We start from the raw sequence: 14,978 nt of genomic DNA on the forward strand, positions 1-14,978 counted from the left end.
TTTTGTGTTTTTTAGAAGATCCATCTTTTATCCTAGTCTAAAGAACACACACTAGTCTGGACAGATACCGGACACTTCTATTGCTCGTCCAATAAGTTTTAGGTGACTGCCTGTTCTGGGGGCATTCAGCCCAATGATTTTCCATGAGAAGCCGACAATACAGAAATCTTGGTTTTAATGTTAGTTGTTACAATTTGACACCATCTTTTGTGGCACTGTTACTATCTATAAGCTGAGCACCAGTGATTGATTAAGGCCAAGGGTTCCTGTACCAGTCCACATAGTGCTGGATATCTAAGATGTTATCTGAGAAGAACTGATCTGGCCAGTGAGGTGATGTTTCTCCATTGGGTCAACCACCAAAAAAAACAAAAAACAAAAACACATGGATGAAATAGAAAAATAGACAGCCCCACCATCTGTTGCTGATATCAATCGCTCATGCTATGACAGATGAGATGTGAATATGCACAAATTTCTTCTCTACCTTTATATGACAGGGTCTAAATAAACTGGAGTTTAAGTTTCACACTTCCTTCCCTCTGTCCATATGTGTGCTCATTCTCGCTAGCCCACTCAAGTGTCTCTCTCTCACACTCACTCAATGCTGTCAGTGGTTCTGACATGTTCATTATAAACAAATTATTAACAAACCTACTTCCAACTTACTTTATCAATTAATTTATATTTTTGCAACTTATCTTGCCTAAATAGAAAAAATATGCTCTTTTACAACCTCATACCTACGACAAACACATACCTACATGTATAGTCTTTAAAAAAATCACAGCAATATCTTGCTTTCAGCGTAACAAAATAATAGAGGCTCAGACCCACTATGATCTAATATTTAATTAAATCGGGCACAGTTACTGTCTGTGTCTATTAAGAGGCAATATTTATGCAGATAAAAGTTTTGTTTAAATCTTTCCTGAAGCATATTGTCCTTCATTATTGCACATGCTATCTATCAGTGCCTCCAACTGACAACCAAGGATCCCAGGAACAGCACCTCGGACAGCAACCATGACACTCAGTCAATTTTATTTTGTAGAGTCCAAAGTCATAAATTTAACTAAAAGGGACTGGACAACATACCTTTATAACAAATGAACATAGCATTATTTTAACTTAAGTTTTCATAGTGGTACATCATATCATATTTGTAGCATCACAGTTTTTAGCCTGTTTCTGCATGGATCCCTGTGATCTTAACATGTGATTTCACATGTCTGCTTCTCTGAGTCCTGTGATAGAAGGTGTGACTGATGATGTACAGCTGAAGAAGCCTGGAGCTTTGACAGATAACTACCCCTCAAGCCTGCTGCCATTTGGAGGTTTTGCATTATAAAAATAAGTGTGTTCTGTTGTGGAAGTCCTAAAGCCTTTTGGAGAGCAATCACTAATAAAGCTTAAAGGGCGGATATTTCCTATTTTGAGCATTTGATGCACCAGAGCAGCCAGATGTGAAAGCAGAAGCCAGAAAACAGCATTTAGGAAAGTCAAAATATTGGCAGTTTCTCAAAAATTGAAGATATTTCCACAGCAGAATAAAGGAAAACCTTTGCCCGATGCTGAATGCTTTGCATTTGCCTTCTTACACCTGGAAATCTCTGATAAAATAATCCATTATCAAGGTTTAACCTGGACCAGGCATCAAAGGTGTTGTTAAAATCCATGCACAATACTGCTGCCTTCTTAAACATTTGCATCACAAAATCTGACTTTGTGCTTTGCCTTTACTGTGATTCTTGATTGTAATCACCTCTTCTAAATTGTTGAATGATGTCGCTATCTGTTTACATAAGCCTTACATTAAAAGTTTGCTTCCTTGTGGTATGTATTTTAGTTTTGTTCTGCATCCTTGAGCTGTGAAGTGATTCCTGAGATCACTTTGTGACGTTAGGGGAACTTTTTTTCCTTCTCTGCTGCATGTTGTTGCACTTCTGTTTGACATTTCTATTAGAAGTTGTCATACAGGCTGATTAGCTCCTCTGCAGCCCAGTGAACTGAAGACCAGAGCTGGTTCACTCTACATTTTGTTTCAGACCCTTAAAACAGTGAGAACACACCTGGTGTAATTATTTTAAAAGCAGCAACTAATGATTATTGTTACTGATTAAGTGATTAATTGTTTTGTGTATAAAAACAGAAGATAGTTGAAAAATCCCTTTTACAATTTCCTACAGTTTAAGGTAATTTCTTCAAAAGTCATGTTTTCCGTCTGACCAACAGTCCCAACACCCTAAAACATTTGGTTTACTGTCATATATGGCAAAGAAAGGCATTGATTTCTCACATTTAAGAAGCTCAACCATCAAATGTTTGGCATTTTTGCTTTAAAAAACAACAATTATTTGATAATGAGAAAAGTAACTAAGGGTATTTTTCAATTGACAAAATCAGTTAATTGTAGCAGCTCTAATTATATTACAATATGTACAAAGTGTGGATAAAAGTATCATAATTGAGCTTATTGAGTCTCAATTCATTACATAAGTGGTTTAAAAAGTTATAAACATTGGAAGTAAATCCAAACTACACCAGCTTTTTTTTTTTTCCCCACTTGGTCAAAATTTGAGGAAAATGCGGCTCACCGCAGTTTCTCTGCAAAATAAAAGTATCAGAATATCCATGGAAAAATCTACTTCTCTCTTCTCCATCCACATGCTCAATATCAAAACACAGCTTCTGCTAGTGGCACACGACACACAGCTAGCTTTGAAGACACAACAAAAACAAAAAAACAGGTCAATATTTTATTCAGTATTACTCTAAACTAACTCTTCAGTTAGACTCTTTTGACTTGGTGAGTCAGAACTTTGGGACCATATTTTCTTTGCCACATATTTTAGCTTTTCTTGTGACAATGGACTTCTATATTCAGATATTGCAGATTGGAAATGGATCCAGTATGTTGGTGATGGAATTTCTGTATGTCAAACTCATAACTGATTTTTTAATCACTTACCTCAAACACTGAATGCATTACACACACAGCCAGTTCTGACCTCCCTGGGGCCCAAAGTAAAATTCTGCTAAGGAGCCCTCCAGCCCTATATTTCCTGTCAGCTATGTAGACCTTTTTAAAATATAAAAATACTGTTGATACTGTGGCTTGGTTCAATACTTAATGCATATTACTCACTGCGAGATGTGCATTCATATTGCCTAGTATGCCCCAGCAAATCAGTATTTTACATTCAATATTTCACCAACAGTCAATGTCAATCCGTTGTTTTCATTAGGCCAGAGTTGTAACCAATCATCATTGTTTTGTTTTAAGAAGATGTGCGCCATATTTTGTCTGGACTAGTATCCACAGAGGTTGCTGCCAAATTCCATTTGGTGCACGAGCATATCGACGTTTGTTCACGACGCGGTTATCGTTTACACCGCCTGCTGTTTCTAGCGTTGACCGTTGGCGTTTAACAAACGTAAAAATTAGTTGTATTTCACTCTCACGTTTGCCACAAAGTCACACAACAACTCTAGAGCAGCTGGTGAGCAAAACAGAGACAAACTACCCGGCTCGGTTAGCAAGACAGACTAGAGAGAGATACGCTGCAAGCTAGCACTTAAACGTTAGCCAACCTTTATTTGACATCAAAGTTGGAGGAGAAAACAAGTTTACCTGTTTGCTGTTCCCGCCATTCACACTTGTGGTGTTTTTTTCCTCTTCGTGACCAGAAAGTCCCGTTTCATCCTCTCCGAAGTTGTAAACATCGACAACTGCTTTGACCTTTTATATACAGTCTATGGCTTTAACCTGAGAGGAAGGCGGGTTTCTGAGCGAAAATTGAGGCCCCACGCAACTTACATACTGAGTGTACAGGGCCGCTCGGAACATGGCGATAGCAGTTAATTAGCACAATTTTAAAGGGCTTGAAGACATCACTAAAACGTACGTCATGTGAGACAGCCAATGACAACAAATGGAATGTTCCAAGTTATCATATTGATATTTAAGGTGCGTTGACTGATTCACTAAACACTCATGCATTGAGTAACATGAAAGTAAACATCCCACCTTAAAAGTTGCCTGTAGCTTCCAATAGCAATCCATGAATTTCCTGGCACCAATCCTTTAAGAATAGGTAACGCCACACCTCAAACATTTATATACAAGTAAAACTAATATAGAGAATGGAGTGCAATTTTTTTACAGTCCAGTTGTCATTTTTGGAGTAGTTTTACTTTCTTAATTTACAAAATTACAATGTTCCTGCTAGTTGATTTAAAACAAACAAACAAACAAAAACATTAAACACACACTTAAGGCCTAGATATGAAGATACCAGCAAAATGTGGTAAAATAATTCTTAATTGTCAATTTATTCTTTTAAATTGTTGGTGAGCATTAATATGAGCTTGATTGGTATCAGGAATATCCCTTACTTAATGTGGTGTCTTATCCCATTTTAGAGTAAAGTAGATAACCTCATACCCAGGTTATGATTATGCCTGGTTGGATACACATAAGCATGTAAAGACCATCCTGTCTACTGATGGGTTTGGAACCATGCCAGCCCCATATAGGCTTAATGTTCTAGTCAAATCAGCACTCTGGCCTTTGATAGCATTGCATCAGACAGAATATGTCAATACTGCATGTAAGTAGGTATCAATAAACAGGTTATTTAAAGTTCATGAAGTTTATAATCATGCATAGATTGCTCTATTCTCAGAGGGAGAAAACTTTCACATTCACAGGTGTAGCTCATCAGCAGGAAAATCACATGTGTATTTAATAACCTCAAAGCAGCATCCCAGTTAGGATTCAGTTCCATTACCTGGTGGTCATGGCTGGATTAACCCCATAGGTAGCCCCTGTAGACCCCTATTATACATGGCAGTTTCATTATTTCCCCTGGCACCCAGAAACCAGATTTGGGCCGGTATTCACAGAGCATTTTATCTTACTTAAGAGTAATCCTAAGTAACACTAAAAGGTTTTAACTAAAAGTTTTCTCCTAAGTCCTAATCATAAAGCTGCTGAGACCAACTTTTACTAAGGAAAGGCGAAAACTCCTGAGTTAAAGGTGCGACTGCGTTGCTATGGCTGACGTCAATTTTCCTGAACGAGCTCCCTTGCTGGAACCACAGCGATTGGTTGATGAAAGACCGGTGTGTGCTGGTGAAAACACATGCGCAACATCCCGATGTAACAATAATGATTAAAAAAAAAAAAAAAAACACTGAGAAATAAACGAATATAAATTAAATAATAACGGATTAGGTTCTGTTTACAAAAGTAGTGCATTCTTCAAAATGCATCCGCATGATAAGGTTTGTGTCGACCCAGGAGGATTTAATTTAACTATAAACACTTGGATCACTTCTCTCAATGAAAAAGAAAAAAAAACTAACCTGTGCTAGACTACCCAACTAAAGCCTATTAGCCACAGTCCGTTGTAGCTGCAGCCTACCTGTTGTAAACTAGCTGTGGTCCCAGCTGTGGGTTGAAGTGTGTGAAGATTTCCCCTGTCCCCTACCAGGTGACATCCAGCTGGAAGATGATTCTGTCTCAGGTCACTCTTCATTAAGATCCATGAATTGTGTGTAGATCCTGGACACTGTACAACAATATCTAAAACTGTACAGGCAGCATCGATTACAACCTGTGTGTTGATGGTGTGATTTTGTTTTCCTGCTTACAAATACCTTGTGATGGTGCAATAATTAATGTGTTCCATCTATGGCACCAATCACACTGGGTAGACTGGCAATTGCCATGAAGCTGCTTTATTTCTCTGTAGTTGTTGAACATCTAAAATAAATCATATGAATTGTCTTATGATGTCAGAGCGCTTTATTGTTTGGTGGATATATCGGCTTTTCTCTGTTGCCAATTAGCGCAGCGTTGATAAACACTTAATTTCCGCACTGATGAGGTTGTTTCAGTTGGAAGGAGATGTTATTTAATCCCTCACAAATTCCACAAGGATCATTATTCCCTCGTAATTGAGTCGTTTCTTTTAAGTAATTCAGCATCGTTTATAATGTTTCCAAAACGCTGTGACGTGGAATGACAGCGGCCCTTTAAGATTCTTTGTGATTTGTTCATAGTGAGTTGGGAGTCCTCTCCACTATTTCTAACTTCTTCCAGATTTAGGGAAGTTTAAGCTTTAACTTTAAACTTAAACTTTAAACTACCCCTAAGCCCTAATTTGCTAATTTAACAGTTTTCTATGACAATAAATTCAACACGTTTGTTTCAGATAAAACAAGAAATAAGAATAATATAATAATATAATAATTCTGACATTTTATACACTAATTAATGAGTCGATTATTAAATAAAATAATTGAAAATGAAGATAAATGTTGGTTCCAGCCTCATAGTTCTCCTGTGGTGGATTAGTACTAATTTACCCCAGGTCTTAAAAGAAGTACAAGTGGCTCAATCAGAGCTGATATTTAACGTTAGTGGTAGAATTTGCCAATAATCAAATTACATAGACCCAAATGATTTGGTGTAAACCGTCTACCCTCGCACCTAACTTAGATAGTGGACATGGCATTACATAGTATACAAGTGTATAATTATCACATAGTATATCAATTATGAGACACTAAGACAAATTTAGTAAAGCAATTGAAAATTTCTACTATCTAAATCAGCAGAGATTAGTAAATTAAACTTTGAAAATCAAAGTCAAACTTACTATCTTATAATTTTGACTAAAAAATTGGCTTGATATCTGAAAACATTAACTTATGTCAGGTTTTATCAACTATTTTCACTTGGTGGCTCATTGTTTTGATGTACTTTTTAAAAAATAAGTTTTTATATCAGTCCTAACCTTTCAGTTTGGTTTATTAATTATTGGCCAAAATGGCCTGCTGGAAGTTCAATAGTGGAAAAGATCTTAGTGTGTATCAAACCTCAAATTCTGGCAGTGTCAGTGTCTTATCGTCACACTGAAGCAACATGGAACTGGTGCAACTGAACACTAAATGTATAAATAAGTATTAAAACAACGTAAAGAATATCTCCTCTTATTAGAGGCCTTTATTCCAGTCTGATAAAGCCAACAGCATTTTCTTTATATTCACAATCTTCCATTAACCTGATTCACAGGTAAACCTCCACATCCCCAGTTCTTCACAACTTTTTTCCTCACATGTTGGTTACACAATGATCACAAAATAGTGATTTCTCCCTCTTATCATATTTTTAACACTCCAGGCATATGCACTTATATTTATTATTTGTACAATATATTGTCAGTAAATCCATTCATCCATCCACCCACCTGCCCCACCCATCCACATGCATACACATAAACACTGTACAACTGTATTAATGGAGACATGTTTAAAGGCTGTTTGCCTTAACATTTAATATCCATTAGTCAAGGAAAGAGCTGAGTACCATTGTTTGTTTTCAAGTTCATGTTCTGAGCGCTGTGAGATGATTTGTTCTAAAAGCCAAATGGAGGAGGTGGCATGCAGAGATAATACAGAGTGGTGTTAACCTCTCAAGTGTTCAGAGGACCCCGGTCCAGTATTTCAGGAGGAGGAGAGAAAGAGGGGGGGGGGCAGATGCAGAGTGAGAGGGGAACAAAACATTTAAAATAAAAAGAAGAAAGAACATGAAAGAGCCAAAAAAAATTTCTTGAAAATTGTATAGTTCCTAAATAAAAAAAAAAACTCCAAATCCCTTCTTCTCCTTGTTCTAGCTCCAACTTATTTCACCTCTTAGTGTCTACACTTCTAAAGCCAAGCTGAGGGTGCAGAGCAGTTTTGATTCTTCTGTTGATTCCCCACTGTGGTACATACAGGAGTGATGAGTCTATATAAGTGATGAGATTTACAGTACAGTACAGACAGGTTACATCCAACATCATAAACCTCCAATACTGCTGCTTCCTCTGTAATAGAGGCTTACTGATACTCACTCCTCTGCAGCTCCTTTGGTCTCAGTTAGTCTGTGCAGTAGTAGAGGCTTGTTTGGCCCATGTATTATTAGTTTTAGGAATCCAGTGTCAGGACAGGAGGATGTCACCTTTGCAGTAAAGTGGCACAAATGCAGCTGCAGGAGAAAATAAGATACTGAAAAGTGCAAAGAGTCTTAACTTTTTGGTCGCTAGTTAGTTACATCTATGTTTTGGTTTATGAGACACATTTGGCTTTGGTCCAGAGGTTGCAAGATTGGAGAAGCCAGTGACCGCGGGTTGGTTTGAGATGAAGAGAAGCTGCCCCCGGACCGAGCCGGGCTCTTTTTGGCAGGGCCATGCTGGGTTAGGAAGAGCTCTGCGTTTGGAGAGAAAGAAAATAGGTAGACTGGCGTCTCAGTCTACCTGCCAAAAATGTTCTCGTACTCCAGCAGTATCAGCTCCACTATCTGGTTCTGGTAGACCATGTGGACCGCCATGTTCCAGGTCTCTGTTTCAGGGCGCAGCAGCGTGGGGCCGAACACGATGGCCACACTCTGGGTGGTCATACGGTTTTCCTCACCGTAGTCGATCACCCTGGAGGGAAGGAGGAGTGTTAGATAGTCAGATAAAATCACTCTAAAGGCTGAACCTTGACAAGAACAATTATCATCAGTCAACATTTCTTTCTCACAAAATCACTCATACATTCAAACACAAAGTAGAGGCAAACTCTGAAAACGGACAAACTGAATCATCAAATATATCAAATTCAAATGTTTGCCTCTGCCAATCAGCCAAGTTGGATGACATATGGTCACAATCTCCTCCTCCTGAGTTACAGCGTTGGATAATGACAAGAAATGTTTCTGCAGAACATTATGATGTCACAGTGAAGTTAACCTTTGACCTTTTGGCCATAAAACTTCATCACTTCATCCTGTTAGACATTTGTGTCATAAGAAGAAAATTAATTCTTGAGTTAAGTTCACGGAACCTGTAAGGTCACAGTGACCTTTGACCTCTAACCACCAAAATCGAATCAGTTCATCCTTGAGTCTAAGTGTCTGAATGTTTGAAGAAATTCCCTCGGGGCATAAAAATGTAGAGTAATGATTTACGTAGCAATCTCATTGTAATCTCTGTAGTGGTAAACGATTAGTTGATTAATCAATTGTTTGATTGACAAAAGAAGTATTTTGATAATCAATGAATCATTTAAGCCATTTATCAGACCAAAAGTGTTAAAGTTTCTCTGGTTTCAGACTCTTTGATGTGAGGATTTACTGCTTTTCTCTGTTTTGTATCATTGTAAATTAAATATCTTTGGGTTTTAGAGTGTGGCCTCTGGGAAATGTGTGATTGGACGAGAGATTAATCAAGTGAAAAAATAACCTGAAAGTTGAAGCCCTAAATCCCTGTTTCTTATATTCATTGTTTCCATGTGTAGAGAGCAGTTCTTATCCATTGTGATTCTGTTGTAGAATTCTTAAGCTTTAACTTCTGTTTTGGGAGGTGGATCAATTTTTCTTACTTCCTGAGGTGTTTGAAGAGGACCTGCATAGTGTCATGGTTGGTATTGGGCAGCTGTCGGACCAGCTCTTTGATGGAGTGGACTCTCTGCTTGTAGTCTGGTATCTCTGCAGAACAAAAAACAAAGTATATTAAAGTCTGAGTGAACAACCTGACCGGTCACTGAGTGATGTGCAACAGTCTTTTACTATTTCACTGATACAAAGTCGGGTAAAGTGAACCTTGATGTTAGAGGTCTATGGGATCACTTTTCCCTGACTACCTTACTGGTACTATTTCATAATGTAAGTGTTTTCTAAGTTTCCAAGCAAAGTAATTTCATTTCATTTTTCAACAGGACAATAAAAAAGATTTTAGATATAAAAAAGATATCATTGTATTTATATATTGTATTTTATTCTATTTTATCTGTTCTTCTATTCATTTTCTTATGCTTTTTTGTTTGCTAATGTTATTATAGCTTTTGAAATCTATTCTATTGCATCTCATTGTCAGCTTTCTTACTTGATTTGTTCTTTTCTATTTAGCTTATCAGTCATCTGTGAAGCACTTTGAACTGCAGTAACCTGTATGAAAAGTGCTTTATAAATAAAGTTTGACTGATTGACTGAATGAAGAAAGAAGAAGAAAAGTTCAAATCAATTGTTTCATTAATTAATATCTCTCTGCATTCAGTTTAAATTCTTTGAGTCAGCAAAAATCAGTGAAACAAAAAGTTCTCCATAAGAAGCTCCTGGAAAAAAACACTTTGAACTGAGGTCTGAAGGAAGAAGATCAATAAATCGTTGGTTTCGGGTTTTGCAGCAGTAAATTTCCAGGCACAGTCTTGCTTTTGACATAAAGAGGCTTCCACTGACAACATACTTAGTAACACAGAAAGTGCATTAAGTTCACACTGAGGGAATGCATGAATAAATAAAGGTATGTGTGCGCCACAGCTATACGCAGCACGTACTGATGGCGCTGACAAAGTCATGGAAGAGAGCGTAGGTGAAGAGAGGCTCGGGCAGCTCTCTGAAGTACATCTTTAAAGCTCCGGTGGTCACATGGATGTCCTCCCACTTCCCGTCTGCCAGGTTCACCTTCTCATCTGGACATAAACAAACCTTCCAGTCAAAGAGTAGTCCACAGACTCTTATAACACTTTACATATCAAAAAGAAACTATCACCTAAGAAATTCACCTAAGAATATTTCTAATAACCTTTCAGTCTTTTATTATTATTTTCTCCTGAATAATGGAGAAATGATGTGACTCACCATGATTGACAGCAAAGCGTAGTTTCTGTATGACAGCCAGGTTTCCACTAACTCTGTACAGCCCGTCTACACACAGACCTGCAGGGGATGATGGGAGGAAAATACCTGTTCAGTAATATCTATAAATTATTCTTATGTTTTGATTTTATTTGCTTTGAATCATCCAACACAAGGCAGTACTATATGCTTTCAGACACAGTCAAGTATTTTTACTACTCTACTACTTTACAGTGAGTGATATCTGATATTACCTGTTGTTATCAAGTGGCAGTAAACGCCATCCTTTTTTACTAAAATAAACCAGTATCACTTCCTCTTAACTCAGCTCTGGTAAAGTGACTTAAATCCAAACTCACCACTGTTCTCCACATGGTCGATGCACATCTTTACAAAGCCTGGCACAGAGCTGTTCTCCCTGTGACACAGACTGGACAGACTGCAGCCAAACACCTGATCTGAAGACACATGATGACAAAAACAAAGTCACAAAAAAAGTCCAAAGTCCTGAGTCAGCAGTGAGTGTTTTGTCAACACTCACGCTTCCAAAAACTCCCTGTGCCTTATTTCTTTTATAAAGATGAAGGTTTTCTACCTGTGTGCCTTTTAAAAATCATGTGGGCTAAAAGCTTGATGCAATACATATAGAAGTTTATTCTCATTATGAAAGTTTGATGATACAAAGAAGAACAGGATGTCAGTAAGGTCAGAGCGACATGATCTATTTTAAGATACAGCACTAATTTTTCCAACAGAAAGTATTGTATGATGTAAAGCATGTGGAAAGTGACCTAATGCAGAGACTTTACTATTCAAAACTAACTACTTGGACTGTTTCTGTGATTTAAGGGATGTCCAACTTCCTGATTTGATAGTTGACACTGTCCAGTTAAAGAATGTTTCACCAAAAAGTCAAATTTTCTTAAGATAAGGAAACAAAAGCTCAGTTTGCACATGTGTGACAATCATCTCCACATTTCATTTTTAAATAGTTTTTAAATGGTTGACTTAGCTCTCAACCCATAAATGATCTACCTTCAGTTCAGTAAAATTCAAAATCACCAAATTTGAATTCATGATCTCCACTGGAAAATTACATAATGATTTTTCCCACCAGCTAATCCAATGAATGTATGAAACTGCAATACAATGTGATGATCCATTTGTAAAAAGTTGGCTGCTGGGACACCATGTGCGTGTTTCAGATGTGAGAGAAGTTTGTGTTTGTCTCCGTTACCTTTGATGTAGCCCTTGTCTCTGACAGCCTGCAGGGTCGGGCGGCGGGTGAGGAACTTCTTCAGCTTGTGTCTGGTCTTTTTGTTGTCGGAGGCGTCCATGCTGGTGGACGTCTTCATGGCTGCTGAGGAGAGATGAGACAGGATGGTGTTGTCCAGCACTCGTACGAGAACACTGATCGCCATGACGGCCGCTCGATGTTTTGGAGCAATGAAACTGATAAGCAGTTGTTTTATACGACAGGTAATGAGGCTGTCAACATGCTGAGCCAAACACAGATAACTCCTCTAGTTGTTTTTGTACTTGATGCTTTGATTAGTATCCCGTTCAGTTTTCTTCTTTTTAGATAAGTCCTGCTATCATATTTGCTTTTTTTTCCAATTCATTCACTTTAAGCTTTGACCTTTCAAGATTTATTATCAGTTTCTCCAAAATGTTGATGTCGTATTTCACTTTTTCCCAAAATGGTATGTGCTTACAGAAACTTCCTATCGTAAGTCTTCAGTTAAGACAGGAAGAGTATTACACAAGCAAATCCTAACTAACTTTAGCTATCCATTCTTATCTCAGGTTAGGAAATCCTAAATACTCAATCTAACTTTTATCTGTTGTCTACCAACTGACTGGCTACTTTTCCCATCTCATCTCATTGAAGTATTTTTTTTGCTATGTCAGCCATTTTCACTCTGAAAATCTCCTTTTGCAAAAAAACAAAAAAACAAACAAAAAAAACTTTTGCCCAAATCAGCCGCCAACCCTAATAACCATGGTTACCAAACAGTTGAGATAGGTAATACAGCCCCGTTAAACACCATCAACCAGCACACACACCTCTGCTTTTCTTTGAGTCTCTGTGTTCTTTATCCTTGTCATGTTTGTCAAAACCAGGCGAATCAGGCATGTCCTCTTCAATGGCCTCGTCAGACTCCCAGGCCTAAGACACACACACACACACACACACACACACACACACGGAAATAAGACAGTGGTTGTAAAAGCCTCTATCTGCTGCACCTTCGGACTCTCATGGAAACAATAAACTTAATATTTTGATTACAAGTGAAACCAAACTGATTCAACCTTTGAAACAAACAGCAAGTTAACTCCCAGGCTTATTTATTGTCATTTTTATGTTGTTTTTTGATTTTATTTCTGTTTCAATTTGGTGTTTATTTTAATAGTGAGTTGAATGTTTTGGCTTTTTCATGAATGAATAATTTTATGCATGGTGTTTTATTAGGGTGGTTATTTAAGTCACTCTCTCAAACCCTACTTTGACTGACATGTTGTTCCATGCTGCACGACAAATGCTTTTGTTGCAGACCTTTGGTTCCTAAACTAATACAAATTCTGTGAGTGTTGGTACTCACATGGGTGCTGATGGTGTCCTGCAGCGCTCGGTACCAGTCATTGATGACACCGTCATTTTCTGACTGGATTAGCAGCTCTGTGCCCTGTCGAGTCTTCAGCTGCAACCAGGAGAGAGACACAAAGGATGTTGTATTTTTTAAATCATCTTTATTGCTTTTTTTCTTTATGTATTCTCTGTGTATGTGGGCTCATGAAGTGTTTCAGTGGCAGGAATTAAAAGTATCCGTCATTTTTACATATCTACATCCAAAATATGATAATTTTGTTGTGTTGCTGGAAGCCGAAACAAATTTAATCTTTAGAGTTTTGGAATGAAAAACGAGCAAAAATGTATAAAGAAAATTTCTGAGACTACATTTGAAAGATTGTTTTGTTTGTTTTTAAGACCTTTCAGGGCTTTCAAGCTATTAAATTATAAGATATTATTAAAAAAAACAACAGAAAAGCTGATTCAAAACAAGCAAAAGACTGAAGAGCACATAATCTTGATGTGAGCTCTGCCCCACCTCTATAACGTGCTTCTTGCTGGATTTGTCCTTGGAGGCCCATTCCACCGAGCCGCCCCTCAGATCTACAGTGAACTCAGGTTTGGACTGACCGCCTCCAAACTAGACAGAAACAAGAAAAGAATCAAAAGGAGGCAGATTAACACACAAAGGACCTGCTCATATATAGATATACCTTCCAGTACAACTCTTTTCAGCTTTCACCACTCTGTTAAATGCTCTGCTATTGTGGAGGACTATCCTGTTGGCTGTCTGCCCTTAACTGTCTTGTAGTTGTATTAGTCTTAACAACTGACACAGACACAGAAGGAATTTATGAAAGGATAATGAAGAAAACTAACTAAAAGACATGTTTATGTTCCATATATACACTCAGCTGGTTTATTACACCTAGCTAAAACTAATACAACAGTTCTGCAGTAAATCGGCGTGCATGAAGGCTCCAAGGTCCTAATAAACTGACAACTGAGTGTATATGCATATGTTTAATTCAGAATTGAAATAAAAGGTAATTCCAATAAATTATTTGAAATCTACCTCTTTGAATGTGTATGCATGCTGGAGTTAAGATCTCAAGGTGAAGAAAAATGACCCAGTTACACAACCAAACCTCATTACCATTTCTTTTACCTTGAGAGCTCATTAACTGCAGGAAAAAAAAACAAAAAACTTTGCAGACTCTAAAAGACTAAAGGAGTCTGTTCAGTTTTGCTCTATCAGCCAACACACATGCAAGTAAAAAATGAAAGTAATCCTTCCTGTGTGTCATGCTCTGTCCGTGTAATCAGAAAGCATGACAGCAGACCTCCATCTGAAGGCTGAACTTTACAACTTAGAACAAGGAAACAACTGTCTGATAAAGGTGTTTCATGAACTCCATCCTGACTTCTGGGGCAAAAACATTAGCCAAATGCCTATAATGTAAAATACTTATTACTGTTTATTGTCCCCAGTCTTTGCCTGATGCTAGTGACTGATAACACAGAGGGGTTGGGGTCAGAGCATGACAGACAGGACGGAGATGTCGTGCAGAGGAGGAGAGAGAGAGAAGCACACAGAAGGAAGGAGGAAGCACATACAGAGGAGGCACGGTCGAGCCCTGAGCAGCCATAGGAGACAGCAGGACGTTTCTTAGCAGACGGTCTCCAGCTACTCAACAGTGACAGGAGAAATTCAGGGAGGGAGCCACTGTGGTA

At 37.9% G+C, this 14,978-nt stretch overlaps 1 protein-coding gene across 6 annotated transcripts in view; it reads right to left on the reverse strand.

Annotated features, from left to right (window-relative positions):
* Positions 1-6,986: 6,986 nt before the first annotated feature.
* The window catches only part of LOC111233935 (rho GTPase-activating protein 12-like), a 58,330-nt gene continuing 50,338 nt past the window's right edge, over positions 6,987-14,978 (reverse strand). For 3 of the 6 annotated variants that reach the window (XM_022761864.1, XM_022761861.1, XM_022761859.1), the window contains 9 exons: positions 13,783-13,884; positions 13,276-13,374; positions 12,737-12,839; positions 11,907-12,029; positions 11,029-11,127; positions 10,673-10,750; positions 10,369-10,503; positions 9,415-9,520; positions 6,987-8,477 (listed from right to left, as the gene is read on the reverse strand). In XM_022761864.1, the coding sequence (XP_022617585.1) occupies positions 8,303-8,477; positions 9,415-9,520; positions 10,369-10,503; positions 10,673-10,750; positions 11,029-11,127; positions 11,907-12,029; positions 12,737-12,839; positions 13,276-13,374; positions 13,783-13,884 (1,020 nt within the window). In that variant the 3' untranslated portion in view covers positions 6,987-8,302. The remainder of the gene's footprint in view (positions 8,478-9,414; positions 9,521-10,368; positions 10,504-10,672; positions 10,751-11,028; positions 11,128-11,906; positions 12,030-12,736; positions 12,840-13,275; positions 13,375-13,782; positions 13,885-14,978) is intronic. The other 3 variants (XM_022761863.1, XM_022761860.1, XM_022761865.1) reach the window with 1 other exon arrangement.

The sequence above is a fragment of the Seriola dumerili genome, unplaced genomic scaffold (genome assembly GCF_002260705.1).
Source record: "Seriola dumerili isolate Sdu_G_001 unplaced genomic scaffold, Sdu_1.0 BDQW01000432.1, whole genome shotgun sequence".
NCBI lineage: Eukaryota > Metazoa > Chordata > Actinopteri > Carangiformes > Carangidae > Seriola > Seriola dumerili.